This window comes from Microtus ochrogaster, linkage group LG2 (genome assembly GCF_000317375.1).
Source record: "Microtus ochrogaster isolate Prairie Vole_2 linkage group LG2, MicOch1.0, whole genome shotgun sequence".
In the NCBI taxonomy this organism is placed as follows: domain Eukaryota; kingdom Metazoa; phylum Chordata; class Mammalia; order Rodentia; family Cricetidae; genus Microtus; species Microtus ochrogaster.
Genome location: NC_022028.1, coordinates 44,752,563 through 44,772,637, shown reverse-complemented (window position 1 = coordinate 44,772,637; position 20,075 = coordinate 44,752,563). Strand labels below are relative to the sequence as shown.

The 20,075-nt window shown below is 39.2% G+C and overlaps 1 protein-coding gene across 1 annotated transcript in view; it reads right to left on the bottom strand.

Annotated features, from left to right (window-relative positions):
• Pcdh15 (protocadherin related 15) overlaps positions 1 to 20,075 on the bottom strand; it is a 1,155,509-nt gene that overhangs the window by 195,502 nt on the left and 939,932 nt on the right. The window contains exons 17-18 of the mRNA XM_026785470.1: positions 18,453 to 18,646; positions 11,802 to 11,934 (exon numbers count right to left, since the gene is read on the bottom strand). Coding sequence (XP_026641271.1) covers positions 11,802 to 11,934; positions 18,453 to 18,646 — 327 coding nt within the window. The remainder of the gene's footprint in view (positions 1 to 11,801; positions 11,935 to 18,452; positions 18,647 to 20,075) is intronic.

The following is a 20,075-nucleotide window of genomic DNA, read 5'->3' as shown; positions in this document are numbered from 1 at the left end:
ATTCTGTGCACAGTGAGGTAGGAGGAGTGGTCTAGGATTCTGTGCACAGTGAGGTCCTCTACGTTTGTGTGAAGAGCTTACGACCTGGTGCTCAGGCATTACAATTGCAAGGATGGGGTAGCAATGAGTGGAAAGAGAAGCAGTACGATTTATTTCACCAGCACACATTGCTATCACACTCCACCCTCATATATATGCCTTACGTAATCCCATGGGACTTTGTAGCCCAAAACGTGGAAAGCAAGGGGTAAGGAAAAGGTGGGTAACCAGTTGGGAAAAGGGAGAAGGAAATAAGAAAAATGTTTAAAATCTATGTGTGAAATAAATAACATGTAGATGATTGGATTTGTGAATACATGACATATTTTAAAGGGCAAACATAAAGGAAGAAGGTAGAGAATGTGCAAACTTCCGGGTGACTTTTAGCCGGCTGCGTTTGCTCCCAGTCTTTGCATTTTTCCGTCCTGTCTCCCACGTGCGGCTTTTGGGTCCAAATCACTCAGCAGTATTCAATCAGGGACAATCAAGTGTGGCAATCAAGTGTGCCGTGCTTTCTACCCATTTGATTACCCAAATCAAAATGAACTACTTTTAGTTTGGAGGAAGGGAGGGACCAGCTCTATTGAAGAGCTGAGTCAATTTTTATTGCTAGATAATTCTGTTTCCCTCTCTCCAGTTTGTTTTCTTAAGCTGCAGCACTTAAAAAAAAAATCTGCTACTTCTCTGGAGTGTGTCATGTTGTGTGCAAGTAGTTCGTGTGTGCAAGTAGTTCATGTGTGCAAATGGACCATGTGTAAGAGGCCAGGTATGTGAGGGGCCATGTGTGTGAGGGGCCATGTGTGTAAGGGGCCATGTGTGTGTGGGGGCCATGTGTATGAGGGGCCATGTGTGTGGGGGGCATGTGTATGAGGGGCCATGTGTGTGAGGGGCCATGTGTATGAGGGGCCATGTGTGTGAGGGGCCATGTGTGTAAGGGGCCATGTGTGTGTGGGGGCATGTGTATGAGGGGCCATGTGTGTGTGGGGCATGTGTATGAGGGGACCATGTGTGTGAGGGGCCATGTGTGTGGGGGGCATGTGCATGAGCGGGGAAGCAGAAGGAGGAAAAGATATTTAGTTGTACAATTTTTTGAATGACTGGATTATTTTGTGAATCTTGGATCTTAAAACTATATTTGCAGTAAGCACAAGAGGCATGTAATTGAATTCTTCGGGTTTCTTGAATAAATTAAAACCTTCCAATGTAAATAACCTCTGATTTTTTAAAAATTGTTTTCTCAGCTGCGGTCCTAGGAGATGAGAGCGGGAACACCCCAGACTCTTCTCCAGTTCGATGGAGCTCACATTAATTTCACTAGAAAACTAACTCCCGCTCGCTGCTTGTCAAGTGTTTCTCAGGCACACCGTTTTTTGTTTCTTTCGATCAGAATCTCAAGGAAATAATGGCATTTGCATATTTAAGCTTTCCTCAACAAAAGCTGGCAGTATGTGAAGCCATAAATGGCTTCAAGACATTCAAACACACTGTAAGCATCATTTAAAAAACAAAACAGAACACAACACAGCAAGATTCTTACTTCCAAGTTATTAAAGGTGGGATTGAAAAATTTCACAGAAATCTCAGCTATAAGTAGTTATCTCTGCAAATGTTCTATTTCAACACAGAACTCAAATTAGTCCTGTTTTCACTTAACTTTAAAAGAGCAGAATGGTTTAACTATGTTTAATATAAAAATATAAAACCAAACCAAACCAAGGTAACTAAACAACCAAAGTCCTTGTGCCGTGTCCATTAGACAATGCACATTTTTCCCCTTGTGGCTCATACACCAGTCTCCTGTCATAAAGCAAATAGAATCTCTCGCCTTCCTTTACAGATAGAACTCAGTTAAAAATCACTGGGGAACTGTGGTTGGTATGTAAAATGAATAAAAATAAAAGAAAGAAGAATGCACAAAGATAGACCCAGGAATATCTTCAGAAAACGGGGAAATGTCATGCTTTCAAAGTAGACATGACACTGTAGAAGGCACTCAACATAGAAGAAAATAAATCCAACGTGTCTTTTCCTCAAGGCACATTGCCGCTGCTCTATGCAAGCCGTTCAGGATCGCCTATAATGTTTAAAGATGATACTGTATTGGAACACAGGGATTCTTTCTCTGCCTGCCATGACCATCTTCATCACACAGTCGAAGATGTGGCTACCTAGAGAAAGTGTGGTCTTGTAGCTATGGCAACAAACAATACAGAGACACCAGAGTGGAGAGAGAACAGAATCATGATCTCACTTAATTCCAGTCATCACTCCCTCCTGTCCCTGCTGCATACGGTCTTGGTGGAAGGGCTGGGACACTGTGGACTTCAAGGCTCTCATCTGTCCTAAAGTTACTTCACAGCATATAAAACAACATCTTTAAACTCTCTGGCCCTGTGAAGATGTTAATGCCTCATGTAGATCAAAATATCTCCAAGAGATGCACACAAAATGCCCTTGTAAGGGATTATTATCATGAGTTTCTCTTTCAGGAGAAGCTGAAATATATACTTAATAAGCAATATGGCACTTTTCTTAAGGTTTTGAAATATATAAAATGTTAGATAGTTTCCCCAAAATCTTCACGTTAAATTCCATTTTCATGAAAACTGCAGGAGATGTGATCCATACAATAATGTCACATTCGGGGGCTGACTTAGACTACTCTGCATGGGATGGAACATGTCTGCTTGAAGTGTTTGCGAACATGACGGAATACTGTGTGGCGTTAGAGGGTGATTGAATTGTTAAAGCATGTTTTTGTTAAATCCTCCAAAAAACTAAGTGCTTTTTGTTGGGCTAACTTAAAATATAAATTTAGAATAATTTTAAGAGTGGTCTATATGTAGAGATTATTTTACATTTTTCTGACTTTCCTCTATAAAAACTAAACATGTATTTTGCCAGTGTTATTAAGATCGTAATGCTGTCACTCGACATTAATTCAATGGTCAGAGAAGACATATTTCTATCAAGAATGCTACACACTGAGACATTGTAATATCTAACCTCGTATATATTTATATTTAAAAGCCATCAATATAATACTGGCATCACTCACAAACTGGTGGTATATTTTGAGTCTCTCTGTTTCTTGGATCAGAAATACAAGCTTTTATTCATTCATTTTTTTAAACTATAACAAAATAAATTATAATGAGATAAGACAAAAACTGTCACATTAAAGTTGGAAAAGACAAAACAACATAAGAAAAACAGCCGAAGATACAAGAATCAGAGACCCACTTGTTCACATACTCAGAAATCCCATAAAACCACTAAACTGGAAGCCATAATATATAAATAACATATACACAAAGACCTGTGCATATTGCTTCTGCCAGAGGCTCAATTTTATGTTTGTAACAGAAAATGTTCTCCCCAAACCTGCAGTATAAGATACATGAGACTCTGACAAAGATAAAATGGTAAAAGTATCATTAGAAACTTCGTTCCTTTGGGGACTGGGATGAAGGGACTTACTGCTCTTGCAGAGGACCAGAGTTCAGTTCTGCTGTGAGGTGGCTCATAACGGCCTGTGACTCTAGCTTAAGGGATCTGACACTTCAGATTTGTGTTGACTTCTGCACCCACATGGAGCACATCCATGTACTTAGGGACACATGCACACAATTCAATCAATCAATCAATCAATCAATCAATCAATCAATCAATCAATCTTTTTAAGAAGAAATTTTGTTCTCTTTATGATTTCCAAATATATTAATTTTTTAATGGACATGGTATGATCTCATCTGTAAATGCCCATCCATCATGTGCCCATGGTATAGATTTAAATTTATATGAGGATTTAAAATACAAATCTGAGCTGGCAAGGTGGCTCAGCAAGTAAAGGTACTTGCCACCAAGCCTCAAGACCAGAGTTTGATCACTGGGACCCACATGGTAACAAAAGACAATTCATTTCTAACAGTTGTTCTTTGAATTCTATACATGTGTTGTGGTAAATGTGTGTGTGTGTGTGTACACACATAACTAACTAAATTTAATAAAAATACATATTTAGTTAAGTAAAGTTATAACTATTATGTTATTCATTGAAGTTTTTAAACATTTAAAAACATTTATAAAATAATATGATTACATCACTTACCCCCTTCCCTATCCCCAGTCTATCCCCTCCCATGTCACCTTCTTCCATCTCCTCCTTTGCTATTCCAACTTCCACTTAAATTGGTGGCCTCTTTGTTATTATTATTGCTACACCCATACACACACAAATACATACATAAATAAATACAACCTGCTGAGTTCATGTGGTCTAGCGTGCAAGTGTGTGTGTGTGTGTCTGTGTGTAATTTCGGGGCTGACCACTTTTCATTCAATTCTTTATATTCAGAGCCATCAGACTTTCTTACAGTGTTGATCTACTCTTAGTAAAATTTTAAAGTGACCATCTATTAAACAAGAATTTAATACTCTCTTTGCTGTTAATCTTGGCAGTGGCAGCATCGGGGCTCATTTAAATTCTTTTTAAGCTAAAATCTTAATGATAACTTTACGGTTCTATTTAAGAGTGCTTAACTCACTTTTACACCAGGGATAAGGTTACTTGTGAGGACTGATGTTATTTTTAATTGTAAAAAATGCTTCAAAGTGTGTATTTTTTTTTCTAAAGGGTTTTCTGAGCTCAAAATTTAAGGAAGCAACGTAAAATAGGACTGGATTTTCTGTGTTTAGAGCATAGGGGTTTCTTTAAAAGATGCTTCTGTTATTTATAACATTTACTAAAAGACTTAATTCTGACTTCTTAAGAAACTGAGTGTTAGCAGGGCCAATTTGAGTATTTCAGAGTCAGTTAAGAACTAAGCAGATAAGAGACAACAGCTGGTAAGGTCAGTGGAAGGCAGTGGGGCTGGGGAGGGTGCAGGGAAACAGTGACTTATCTTGGGAACAACCAATTTGATTGACTGGCAGCGAGAGCTATGGAGAGAGGAGAAAGTGAAGTTCAGGGGTGACTTTAGAGGAGGTCTGAGCATTTGCAAAGTGAAGATGCTCTTTAGAGAGTCGGGTAAACGCAGGAATATCCAACTTTCCTTGAGATGGTCAGAGTTAGCATCAAGCTCTCAGTCCAAAGTAAATTAATTCAGAGACTCTGTGGCAGTACTGTGATGGCTTCCCATAACCCCTTTGAAGAACAGAGCAGTGTTCCCCGTGTGTGTTGAAATGCTGCCGGCTGAATGGCTTTAACTGTCGCTCCGTTCAGGAATTAAATCTTCCAAAGGGAGTTGACTTACTTAAGGTCAAGCTGCACTCCTTTTCCTGTCCAATCCTTTCAACTTGCAGTTACCACCTCAAGCTCTGGCTTCAGCGGAGTCTGCTAAACAGAACTGACAGAGTGAAGACTTTCACCATCTCCCACACCCTGATACTCCTGCATCTCTCTCCCTCTCCCACCAAAGATCTTCAAAAATGGCTCCTCCTGAGGGTCAGGAGAGATGCTCAGTAGTTAACAGCACTGACTGATCTTCCAGAGGATCTAGATTCAATGCCCAGCACAAACATGGCAGCTCACAACTGTCTGTTACTCTAGTTCCAGGAATCTGAACCCCTCTTCTGCCTTCCATGCGCACCAGCAGGTACTCAATGCACAGAAAAACAAGCAAGCAAACACTCACACACATCAAATGTGTGAGTGCGTGCATGTGTATGGTGTGTGTGTGTGTGTGCATGTGTGTGAGTGTGTTTAGACTCCCCCATAGGTTTTTTTGAAAGGCTTTCATGATACACATCATTCCAGAGATCCTATATCTCTTGGCTGGCTTTGCTAAAAGCCAATTCAAATAAATGTTTACTTAGTATTTGGAGGGAAACAGTGATCTTATACCCAGACATCAGGCCATATTTGACCCCCTGAACTGGAGGAATGAATTAGAAAATTTGAACACATAACAGATGAACTGATAACATCAAATGGACTTTGACAATGAATGCAAACAGGAAAGAAACTTGAAAATTTAGCCTAAAGGCATTTCAAAAGTTTTTTAAAAGATTTATGTATACATGTGTGTGCAGGTGCAAGTTTATATGTATGACACATGTGTAGGTGCCTGTGGATGTGATAACGTGGTATAGGATCCCCTGGAACTGGGGTTGCAAGCAGTTGTTAGCCTCCAATCTAGGTGCTGGGAACCAAACCCAGATCCACTGCAAAACTGGTAAGTGATCCTAACTACAGACCCCATTTTCATTTTTTTTTAAATTCAAGAAAGTGAAAAAGAACTATCAAAGTAGAGTTAAGTGAGGAATGAAGTAAAAGCACCCCTGGAGAAAGGTTTGCTGGAAGCCAATTAAATACATTTTAATTTTTATGTGTATGACAGTTCTGCTGGTGTGTGTGTCTATACACGATTCCTGGTCATGATGAACGCTAAGTCAGGATATCATTTCCCCAGTTGCTGGGATTATAAATGGTTATGAGCTGCCATGTGGGTGTTGGGATTGAACCTATGTCCTCTAGTAGAGCAGCCAGTGTCCTTAACCGCTGCACCATCTCTCCAGCCTCCAAATATATTTTAACACAGAGAGATGATTGTTTTGACATTGCTTGCTGATAGATGTGGTATGAAGAAGGATATGTTTGAGAATGGAATGGCCGTGGAGACTGTAAAATGAGTCATTTGAATGAATTATTGTGATCAAACTTCTGAATAACACAGTGTCCGCAAGAATGAAAGAAGGAGAAAACCAAGATGTCAGGTCATTTTGAGGACCAAATCTAAGACATTTTGCACATTTAACAGAAACGTAGAATTAAGAGAGCTGCTCATCAAGTGCGATTTTTTTTTTCTGTTGTTTTGCTTTTAATTGCAAGCTATGTAGGCCAATTTGAATACCGGTAAAGTGAATTAGGTCAAAAAAGATATTCTTCAGTTGCTAAGAATATATGATTCTGGATCATGTAGCATGGCCTACAGTAGATAGACACAGAAAACAGAAGCATGTAGACTGGGTCACTATCAAGGCTGAGACACTTAGAAGGGACAGTGACTTGTCATTTGTACTGGGCCTTGCAAATTAAGTTGCTTGTCTCCACTGCTGGACGGTCCAATGCCATTTCCGTTCTGCAATGTGTCTATGATGGATCAAGGTATGATAAAAAACTGAGAGTCATGCTTAGTAACATTTGAAGTCTTTTAATAGGAGTTTTGTATTGATTTTTCAAAGTAGCTTGATGTTTGGATGTGCATGCATGTGTACATGTGTGTGATTGCATGTAGAAGACAGAAGACAATCTGGATATCATACCGAAGATACTGCTCACCTTTAAAAAAAAAAACCCAGTATTCCTCACTGGCCTGAATATCACTGAAGAGATAGTACAGGTTGGTCAACAAGACTCACAGATTCTCATATATCTACTTCCCAAGCTCTGGGATAAACAATGTGTACAACCATGCTGGCCCTTTATTTTAATATGAGGATTAAATTTGGGTCCTTCTGCTTGACAGGCAAGTACTTGCAGATGAAGCTATCTCTCTGACCCCCCAAAACAACTTTGAAATGTGGATTTTGCTAGTAATTCAATAAAATTCGTTCTCCGTCAAAAAATTCTTGAACCAGATGTGATGTGGAGGGAACAGCTAAGGCAGGAATGTAGACCATTTGGTGATTCAGAGGAAGAAATGCAGCGTACGGAAGAGAGATGAGTAATTCTGAGCTGTCGGGCGAGAGACTACGACAGTCATCCTTTACGTGTTTGATGAGAAGATGACGCAGGACAAACACCAATGTAAGCTTCCCCTTTTCCCCAACGAATTTTTATTGTTGGGCTCTATTCTAACCACAATTGACATCTACATTGACCTGTGCAAGGAGACACGGGGCTGCTCTTCTATGCATACTGGTATCAGAAAACACTGCTGTAAGTGCTGAGCTCAGTGCACATCTGCAATCCCTGCATCTGGGAAGATGAGAGGGGAAGATGATGAATTTGAAGCTAGTGTATAAGGCAACTTTGAGGTATCTCTTCTGCAATGTAAGATCCGCAAGTGGGGGTGGAAGAAGAGGGAGGAAGAAAAGGCCAAGTATGAAGTGAGGGAGAGAAGGGAAGAAACTTTTATCTTAATTTATTTTTCAGTCCTTAATTATTTTACAAAAGGACTCGAGAACATGGCTTTATTACTCGATAACAGTGAGTTTTTCTAAACTACTAGTCCTCTTCGAGAGAATTTTTTTCACCTGTTTCTATGGAAGAGCCTGTTGTTAAATTGTAAATCAGAAGCAGAAATAAGGATAAAATAATTTTATCTCATTAAAAATAAGCATGAAGTTCACAGCTTGAGGAAAAAGAGTCAGGAGCAATTAGGTAGGAAAAACTGTTGTTTTCGACATGCTAAATTCAGATTCGCTCCTGCAACCTCCCTGGCACGTCAGAGTTCATGTCTGTGAGCTCATTGTTGTCTAAGGAACATTTATTATGTGGGACTAAGTTGTCACTGGGAAGAAGAAAGAGCATGTGAATAGAAACTATCTAAAAATGTGTTTTATTTCAGATACTATGGCACCTGTCATTTATGGAGAAATGGCATCTTCTTCAGCTTTCATCAGTACAGTAGTACATGAAGGAACTTGACTGCTCAGAGAAGAGAAAATACTAAAGAAAAGCATCCACACAATGCTGTCAGTTATCCAGTGCACACCTGCACCCTGCACAGTGTTCATGAATCATAAACTCCAGTGTCACCTTTGGGCAAAAGTACGTTCTATTGTGTAAGGAATATTTATCAAACAAAAGGGGAGAAAATGAAAGAAGAGAGCAAGGGCCTGAAACTTCTAGAGCATTCCAAATGTCAGCAAAACAAATTAGCACCTCTGACGGGCTCTGAACTGCAGCGGGGCGCGTGCAGGACAGCTTGCATTTAATTCAAACTATTATAGGAAAGAATCAATTCTGTAGCGAGGTCAAGGCAGCAGGATGTTTTCTTTAAAACTAAAAATAATACTGCCTCCAGGCATGTGGTCTATATTCCACAGCATCTTGAAACTATTGTTAAAGACTTTAAATATGGATAAAGATGAATGAAAAACATGCTTCAAGTCCACATAGCAACTCTGGAAGGAAGAAAATCCTGCCTACCCCATGCTAACCCCAATCAGCATCAGAAAATGAGAAACCAGAGGTTTGAGTGCGGTTTTCTTCTCTGGCATCCCGTCCCTACAGTCAAATTAATATGCACACCACGAGGAAACTACAAGCTTCCCAAACACCCTTAGGCAGAATGAAAAGGACACACTGAAAACTAGGCACGGTCTGGAACAAGGATCATTGATGTCCCTAGATTTTAGGTAAAACAGATTCTCTTCTCCTGAAGCAAATCCCTTACCACCCCAGGCTTTTTCTTTTCTTTTTATGTTGGGTGGCATTGCCATCTATGAAGAAAGGGTAAGGACAGAGAGCTGCAGGCACCATTGTGCCTCGTCTTGGAAGATGTTGGAGGAGGAATTTGATGGATACTTTTCAACTTAGAGGTCACGAGTTTAAACCGTGTCTCAGTGGATTCTGAACGAAAGAGGTTAGTGGTCTACGAAAACCCTTGGTGGTGACACTCTTGTCCCCTCTTATCCAGTCTGCCACCACAATTGTGTTCTTTCTTTTGCTTCTTCCAGCCACACAAAGAATTGAAATGTCATTGCAAGTATTTTTTTCCAGACTTTGTGCCAAAGAATGTGAGATATGAGGAAGGCAAACTCGATTCATCTTTGGATGCCCAGTTAGTGTTATTCTCCTATAATAAAGTTTCTAGATCTTCCTCAGATTTATTGACATTAAAACCAGGCTACTTTATAAGTCAAAGTTACGACTTATCTCATACAAGTTATATTACAAAAGGGAACATTGTTAGGGAAGACTTCATTATAAACTATGGATAATTTCTTGACCTGAACATTAAAAATTTAAGATTTATCATGTTTTCCATTTCCTTTTGTTTTGCTAAATAATTCCTCATGGATGTAAGTTTTGTTTTCATTATTTCATTTCAGTGAATGCAAATTAACATTTTATTTCCCATTCTATACCTTTATAATAATATGTATAGGTGTTTGGTCTAGCTGAAGAAATGCTATATCTTCTTTAATTCACCTATTAATATTCTTGACATTTTATTATTACTGATACTTTTACTTGTGAGTAACTTTATTACACATACTATTAATTATTAAATAATAAAAAGGGAAACTTCAGATTGATGAAGAAAAGCAGTAAAATAGATATTAAAAGGAAACTCCAGACGTGTTTGGGAATACCAACAAAATTCTGGCATCTGAGTAGCTATAGGATGACCCTGCCATCGAGAATGTGGAGGTCAGAGGGCATAAGGACATAAGGACTTTGAGCAAAACCTAGCTGTGTCCTGTGTCACCGTAGTCAAGAGTACAAGTTGAGGCTGGGATTCTCCTCAGCGTATTATTTTAATAAATGTCTCAACGTAAAGTGCAGCATCCTGAATACTTATCATAAACTGGGCCATTTCCAAACAGCACAAAGACAGATAATGTTTGTCCTATGAACAGATAAAGTAATATGATTATTTTTCATCTTTTTGAGGAAAATTATTAATATTTGTGGGCATTAAAATTGTGATGTATATTATGAATTTTCAACACAACATACAAACATATACACATACATAAACACAGAGATACACAAACATAGACAATACACATACACACGCATATACTTACACAGACACGTGTTGACACATACACAGAAACATAAACACACTAACACACTCACACATGCAAACACATACAGACATATACACATATGCACATACACTAACACAAATACACACACACACACACACACACACACACACACACACACTTAACCACCTAACTATACTTTTCTTAGATTGACCCTTCTTTTACCCTTCACTAAAAAACACTTTCTTCTTTAATGTCACATAAAGACAGAGATGTAGGAAGATACTTTTATATCTGGTTTGCCTATGAGAGAAAAAGTGACATTTCACCTTTTTTTTTCTCTTGAGCCCCCTTCTTTATACACCAACTCCTCTTCATATAGTCCTTTCTGATACCATAGCCACGATTGTTTAAACCCCGGAGATAATTATTGACATCATGAAGCTCCCTATTCAGTCAAAGGTTTACCTGTAGTGGTTCAGTATGCCTTGGTCCGTGACATGTCAATACTGAAAACCTAGCTATACTTTTACAAGAATATTCTCTGCCAGGAGCCTTGAGCTGGACATAGAAGCATCATCTCAAAGCATCCTTTCCATATAAATGAGCACACTGAAACAGTCATCAAATCAGATCTGTGGCCATAGGGCCAAAACCAAGTTTGCCTCAGACTCTGAATGCCGCCATAAGCCTGAGTATAAGATTGTTCCCCCCTGGTATGACACTGCAGCCAAAATAAGCCCAGCTGGGGAAGCCAGGACGATGGTCAGCTGTACTCCTCAGCTGCAAAGTACTAGCTACTCAAACACACACTGCCTATCCCTTCATTTTCTCCCGTGAGCATCACAACCAATCCCTTCCAGTCTGTGTGAGGTTTTCAACTGCAAACCGTGAAACAGATCAGTTGCGGGCCATCCCGCCCCGCATCCACTTGCTACTTGCCTCTGGCCTTCCTCCTCCGAGAGAAATGTCATTCACCAGAACATAAGTAGGTTTGCAAGGGCTTCCACCCCGCGCCATATACACTCACGGGTTATCACACGGGGGCATCGGGCATATTACACACAGCAACACACATATTCGTATCCTAGGCACACCTGTAGATTTAATAAAACAGCGCCGATCCTCATGGCTTCGCTGACTTCCAGGCTGTACATCAGCTGCGGGAAGCGGGGAGGGCTCTGGTTGTTGGGAGGCAGCACCTCGATGTACACCGTGCAGATGGAGTGCCTGCCAGAGAAAAGGGAGCAGGGCGTTTAATGACCCCTGCTACATCGAAACTTTGAAGGCAGGTTTTATTTGTCTGCTGTGTTTATAGGACAAGAAATTTCAAATTTTATAGAAAGCAGTAAAATCATAAAAGAATAAAACAGTAAAAGTTACCTGCCAAAATATAACGCTTTTGTGAAATTAGTGTAGTAAAAGAAAAAAGATTTGCCTCCTGTACCTGTTCCTACTACTTAGATGAATAGTGCAAGTTAAACACAGTGGCTGCAAAAGGGAGCTAACAAATTGACTTGCCTCAGCTGATGGCCTATTTTTAATCCTATTTTTAATAGCAACGCAAACAAACAAACAAAATCTTGGTGTAAACACTTGGCAATAAAACTTGTCCTTCAGGTTCTCTTCCAATTAAACCAGATGAAGGAGTATTGAGTAATTCAACACATAGCTACACATATGAACACACATGTGCCTATGTGCATACACCCTTACACACACACACACACACACACACACACACACACACACACACTCAGGGGGGGGAGAACAAAGAAAGAAACAAGGGGCTGTATTTTATTAGTGTTGTCTTGAACATCTAACATTAATCACTTACTCCGAATTTTTTTTTTTTGGTTGAATGTCAAATCGGGTGAATAGGTGAATTCATGGTAATAAACCTGGAAATGTTTTAAATTCTTGAAAATAAAATGAAAAACTGAAAATTACCTTTAGTTAAAGCCCATAATGAGGGAGAATTTTCATGAAGGGAATGAAGTTCCTTCATTATCGTGAGTAAAATTTTTACTATTTTCACATCGATTCCTTTAGCATCTTTGAACACTGGATTTTAGACAAGGAAAGTTGAAGAACCAAGGTTTTGAGGCTGATACGGTTTTATAAAGAGAAATACTGACAAAATAGATAAATGGAACACATGAATTTACAGGTCTGGTACTTTACCAACAAATGCATGCAGTATTTTATAGGAACATACTCTGCTTCCTGAAATGTAGGTTTCAGGTACTATTTTTCAAATTATATTTTTAAATTTAAATTTAAAATGCTTTAGTGGTAATTCCTGTTTAGGGACTAGAATTTTCTTATTTTTTTTTTTAACAGTAAAACCAACCAACCAAACAAACAAAACCCCTTAATAACGTACTCCAATGACACATTTTTTTCTGGGATTAACTAATCTGTTTTGCTTCTCAAATGTTTTCAGTGCAGACTGCAGACACTGAGAGCTGACTGGCAGCTTGTCCATCCATAGTGCACATGGGTACGAGTTGCTGAAGTCTGTGCAGACAGATCACAGGCACTGTTAAGCATTGCTATTAAACTGGGGTCACTTTAACACACTTATTACTTCTATTTATTGTGATATGGTTCCAAAGTAAACTCATTTTAAGTTAAAATACATCAGAGTTTTACAATCAGTTCAAGTGTCTGAAGTCATTATCTCCGTCTTATATTTTGTGAAAATGCCCTCACAAAAATGAGTCAATTTTTTCTTATCGAGATAAATTTAGCTGGAGATATAAATAAGAGTCAATAATTAAAATTTAGCCTTTAAGGGTACATTAAAATGAACTAAAGCAGGAGGTCTCAGCTTGTGGGTCATGATCCCTTTGGCAAACCTCTAGAACCACAAATAGATTATGATTCACAACAGTAGCAAAATTACTGTTGTAGCAATGAAAATGATTTTATGGTTAGGGGTCAGCACAACACGAGGAACTGTATTAAAGGGTCACAGCATTAAGTAGGTTGAGAATCACTGAGTTAAAGTAATAACAAATCATTATTCACAAGCCTGTAAGTAAGTGTTCCTACAAAAGCCAAATAACAGATGGCTACAGACTTTCTTTCCTGTTGTTTATTTGTTTGGGTTTTTGTTTGTTTTATTGTTTTTGTTTTTAAGACAGGGTTTCTCTGTGTTGCCCTGGCTATCCTGGAACTAACTCTGTTGACTAGGCTGACCACAAACTCAGAGGTCTGCCTGCCTTTGCCTCCTGAGTGCAGGAATCAAGGTGAGTCTCAGAAATTGGTAGCTGTTGTTGGTTTTGATTGTGTTTTGTTTTTTTGAGACACGGTAGCTGTTGTTATTTGTTTTTGAGAACTCTTCTGACTGCTTCACCCAGATTGGCCCAGAACATTCGTCTTTGTTGGTCTTGAGTTAATGCGAGTCTCAACCTTTAGCATGTTGGGATTATGTTTGTAAACCACCATCCCCGGACCAATTGTCAGATTTTGTAGCTGGATAATGCTTTACTGGGTTATTGTTGCCTCCCCCATGTGACCTTGGGCAGAGATAGAGAACAACTCTGGCCCGTCGTGACTGCCTCTTCCCCTTTTCTTTCTCTGGACCTTTCTATCTATAATTCAGGGATTTGGATTGCTAGTCATGCTCATAACACCTCCTCAGGATTTATCTCCCAGGCTTGTTTTGGGAAGATCATATTTCAGCCTGCACCTCTTTCATCCGTCCTATCTTGGCACTCTGCTGTGGCGTGTTTAATAAGTACCAGTCTTTTTGAGGGTTACTGCTTTTAAAAATGAGATCTCCTCTTTATCCCTGATGTCAGCATAGTGTCATAGGAAGCATGCCTAAAATTGAATGCCTATAGCATTAACAGTAAAACGATGACTTAATGCTGTAATAAACAGCAATCATTCAACAGCACAGTTTAAGCACACAGTAAAACAGGGCAGTTGCTAGGTAAATAATAACATTTTATGTGAGTATTTCATATTCACATTTATAGCCAGCCCTAAATGCATAAAACCAAGCTTTTTTCTATCCATATTTTATTTTGGTAATAGGGCAAGTATGATGCAAATAAGTTTCCATTTCAAAAAAATGAAAATCATGGGGCCTTATTATTCTTATTCTGTTGACTAAAAGGTCAAAGCAGAACAAAAGAGGTAATGAATTTCTAAGGCAGTTTTATGACTTAAAAAGTCAAGCTGAATCACCGAATTTGACTAGCTTAGTTTATAATTTTAAATAATTGCAGAACAAGTGACTGAATTAAAGTTACTAAGCTCATTACCAACTACAGATAAAATAAAAGAGCTCTTGAATTCCTTTGGTATCATAAGAACATATTTTATAAAGTATATTGGAGAGGTTTTCTTTATTTATCTGATGGCTATGAATATGAAAGGTCCTTGGTTTGTTACAAATGATGATGTCTTTCTTTTTTTTTTTTTGGTTTTTCGAGACAGGGTTTCTCTGTAGCTTTGGTGCCAGTCCTGGAACTAGCTCTTGTAGACCAGGCTGGCCTAGAACTCACAGAGATCCACCTGCCTCTGCCTCCCGAGTGCTGGGATTAAAGGTGTGCGCCACCACTGCCCGGCGATGGGCAAAATTCCAAACCCTAAAGAATTAGAAGTCTTGGATTCAGACTATGAAATTCCAATATTTAATTAGTTATGCCATAACTGAAACTTCATCCATGATGAAGTGTATATGTTTGTGGTAAGGGACAAATAAAATATTAATAAAGCAAAGCCAGAAAGATGAACCTAATGCACTTTGACTTAGGAAACATCATAATTTAAAAAGATAAACTAGCCTAACTTTGTATCACTATGATAATAATTTACACAGTTGTGCTTATGCAATTATATATGGCTACTTGTTTCTATAATAAAGATGACTGGTATTTATATTACTTTCTTTGCAAGATTTTAAACAGAGAAGTCACAGTGGGTTTTCCTTTATCCCTTCCCCATTAACAACTTGCTACAAAATCTATATTTATAGTTCACTGCTTATAGATTCCATTTTGCTATCTTGGCAGAAAATACAGACATCTCCAGAAGCAGAAACTTCTTATTTCTGTCCAACACAAGAGAACACTTATCAGAAGATGGGAGCAGAGTTTTCAGAGGCAACACACAAGGCTTCCCAGACAGAGGGAACATTCATGCAGCCAGAGGAATAAACACACAAGGCTTCCCAGACAGAGGGAACATTCATGCAGCCAGAGGAATAAACAGAAAACAATAAACATTGCGCAATCTGAGAGAGAAGTTGCTGACACTGGAGCGTATGGTCACTCAGTACCATCCAGTCTGAACTTCATCTCGAGGGTGGGACAGGCAATACAGTGAAAGCAGGCCACTGACATGGTCAAATGTTCCAAGTTTCCTCATGATGTCCTGCCTTTCCCCACACATGTCTTTGCCTTTGTTTCCTCCCTGACATTTCCCATCATTTCTGCACCTATGTCTATAGCCCCAGCAAGACCTTCTTAACTTACTTTCATTTCCAGTATTTCCTCCAGAAGACAAGGAATTTGGGGAGCCCAGTATTTTTTTTTCAAAATCAAAGATTCTTTGTCATATCTTTATTACTATGTACAATTATTTTAAAGAACATATATTCACAGTGGAAGAATTTCTACTGGAGAACATTATTTATTCATGGGTTAATTAAGTACTAAGTTGGGTTCCATGACAAAAAAATAAAAATATAAGAGGCTACCATATCGTGTGTCGATCATTTTACGGTCATTTTTATGAGGAGCTGTTGGGATTAGAACTGTTTTCATATCTGCTGGTAGTAATAATTCATTCCAGGATTTAATAATATTTACTCAACTTCATTAAACTAAATAAATATATTAACTAACAGACACCACTAGAGTAAATGATGCTTTAATCTTAGGACTTTTTTTTAATCCTTTGACTTATAACTGCAGTTTTGCTCTTATCAAAGCCCTGTAACAGAAAATAAAAATAAAAAAGACAAAACCTAAGAATCCAGCAAAGAATTTCTACTGGTGTCACTCTGAACTTCTGGACACTTCCCTAAGACTGGAGCAACAGAAACTTGAAGTCATTTTATACGGGGCATGAGATTCCATACCAATTAAATGTACAAATTCGAGTTTTCAAACTGAAAAAAATAATATTACGGAGAATGCCTCCATTTCTGATTTTTGCTGCCAAGTGTTTCACTGTTATTACTTAACGACACTGTGCTGGTGGTTATACTCTTATACTGGTAACTTTCAAATATCATCTTCCCTTCAAAGGAAACACTGAGAGCAAAGGCTTCCAAGTCCTTAGCTCACTTACAAACTCGATTTGAAGGCTTAAATTCCCCACAGAAACAGTGGATATCATTACCCAGCAATAAGCATTACATCATTCCCACAGGTAGAGAGGGCATGTGTGGATTTTATTCTCTGCTGGCTCCAAGTGATGCCTGAAGGGTATGTTGGTGATACAGTGGTGAGCACCGCTGGCTTCCATGGGATGTCTTATGTCTGATGACAGATTATATGGCACTCTTTTAGCATCCAACCCATTTAAAAAAATAAAAAGGAGACTGTTGTCATTGATAAGACAGACACTCCCTTCTGAAGATGACACTTGCTTGAATGCCATTTTACTTGAGTAAAATCCTTTTACTGAACTAGCTTGCTTGGGAAGAGTTGAGCAATCTGCACATAGGAGAGGAACAAGTTGAGAATCCTCTGCTATTGTTTGTTAAGTATAGTAGGAACTCCACTCTGAGGTTTGCTCTTTGCATTTTCAGTTGATCATGGTCAACTGTGGTCCCAAGGTAATAAAAGAAAAAACTGGAATAAAGAATTGCTAAGTTTTAAATTGTGTATTATTCTGAGCAGCACAGTGAAGTCGGCTTCTCCCCTCTCTTCTGTTTTGACAATCAATCAGCCATTCTTCCTATACCCCTGCTGCTTATATAATACATCCTCCCTTACATCCTTCCATTCATGTAACAGCTGTCTGGTGGTATTTGTATTTTTTAATGGGCAGCCTATATATGGCGGTTCTGTTGAACTTGTCCATATTGGGTTTCACAGTCTAAGTTGATGAGGATGACTGACCAGGTCATCCTCAAGAATGCACCAGATCTCATTACAGATGGTTGTGAGCCACTGTGTGGTTGCTGGGAATTGAACTCAGGACCTCTGGAAGAGCAGGCAGTGCTCTTAACTGCTGAGTCATCTCCCCAGCCCTTTTATTTAAAAATGACTCCCAAGTGTAAGTATGTGATGCTGGCAATGTTTTCCTATTACATTGCTATAATAATTGGCTTTCATCATGAATGTTACTGTATTATAGTTCTTCATTTATAAAGTATATTAAAAACATGAGAGCATAGTTAGAAAACAGCATAAATGCATACAAAGTCAATGCTTCAATAATCCTGTTTGTGAGTGATGTCCTGATTGCTCACTGGAGGTGAGCCTATTCCTAGCAAAGAAGGGAGCAACACCGCAATCCATGGGGTGATTTAAAACTCTTACATCATAGTAACTGTAACATATCGACACATGTAAATCAGGCCACAATTATCCAGTACAACGATGTCTTCAACTGAGAAAAATAAGTATTATAAAATAAACTGAAGAATATAAAGGCCTTTTATGAATTTTAGCTGGAAATAACAAATGGTGACCTTTTTATTGTAGCCCCTTTTAATATTGTTAGTGAACAAATATAACATTTTTTTTCTAAATACTATGGGACCTAGTGGGAGTCACCTTCTCTCTGCAGGCGGGGCGTTGTCCGAGGCCTGCACTGTCAGTGCATAAGTCCGGCCCACGATCAGCTCCACTCCTGGTGCAATGCTCACTAGCCCCGTGGTCCTGTTGATGACGAAGTCTCCCTGGGCGCCCACCAGGATTTCATAAGAGATCTCCCCATTAGAGCCTTCATCAGCGTCTACTGCCGTCAGCTGGGATGGAAAAAGCACAACACAAACCCGGTTAGGATTCAGGCTCTCACTGCCCTCTCACTGCCGTGCCGCTTCCCCAAACACAAGGAGCTGATTTCAAAGCTGAAGATGCTATGGAGTGTGTTTGGTGTGCAAATGTGCCCACTGCTTCTGTGTTTTGCTGTGACACCAAGTCACTGCAGGAACCGGGATTGTTGTTTTGCCCCTTGGGACCATGTTCAGAACAGTTTTTCAATATTGAAGACTGTCTTTATTCTAATTTAATAAAAGGATAAAGGGAAGAAAGCCTTAACATAAAATTTAAGAAGTTATTCTTTTATCTTATCTCTCGTTCTTTACACATGAACACATATCCCTACGGTCTGAGACCAGGACAAAATAAAAGGGCAAAGTCTGCTTTATTCCCACTGTGCTGCTGCCGATTGGTTTTCCCATCCCGTGTTCTCCGGCCTCATAACCTCTTCCCACTGGCTTATGAAGGACTGATAAAGCCCACACTACAAAAACCATTTTCTTGTAAAAAAAGAGAATTGTTTTCAGAGCCACAAAGATAGTGGCACACAAGCAAACTATAATATGCACAAATTCAAAACCACTTGCAGACAACTGGTGCTTATTGCTTACAAGAGGAGAATGACCATTTTTAATCCCATAAAGCAATAGTTGTTTATTATATTAAATAAGATGCCTCCACTTCTTGACAGATGTACATTTATAAAGGAGAGAAGGGATAACCCCGGCAGATGTTACTAACATGCAGTTCATAGGCTTTCAAACAATCCTGTTTTCACCCAGAGCAGTCTGTGAAGGGAATAAGAATATGACCTCCTTCTACCTGGGAAGAAAAACAAATTTGTCTTTTGGATATGGACGGCACATTCCTTTGACCAGTAGCCCTTGGGCCTCTTCCCTGGTCCCTTTTTCTTGTGCTGTTAATACCTGTCACTCTGAAGTCCCAGATCTTCAAAGTTCCTTTGGGACTTTGGTGACCTCTGGTGCATATTGTTTAAGAAAATGTGCATGTTGTGCATTTGCCTTGAGACTTCCAATGCAGTCCCCTGGGAGGCAGTGTTAACAGACGACCTCCGTTTAATAGCACCAGGAAATGCCAACAAATTCTTCGCATGCCCATTTACAGCTGCCTAAGGAGACCTGCGGCACATGTTGTAATTCTGATTCTATTTTATAAGGGACTGGAGAGAAGGCTCAGTGCTTAAGAGCAATTGCCACCATTCCAGAAGACCTGGGTTCAAGTCACAGCACCTACGTGATGGTGAACCACCAATTGTAATTCTAGTACCAGGGGTCTGTTGCATGTACCAGGCATGCAAATGATGGACATATAGCATGGAAGGAAAACACTCATACACACAAAAATCTATTTCAAAACTGTGGGGTGTGTGTGTGTGTGTGTGTGTGTGTGTGTGTG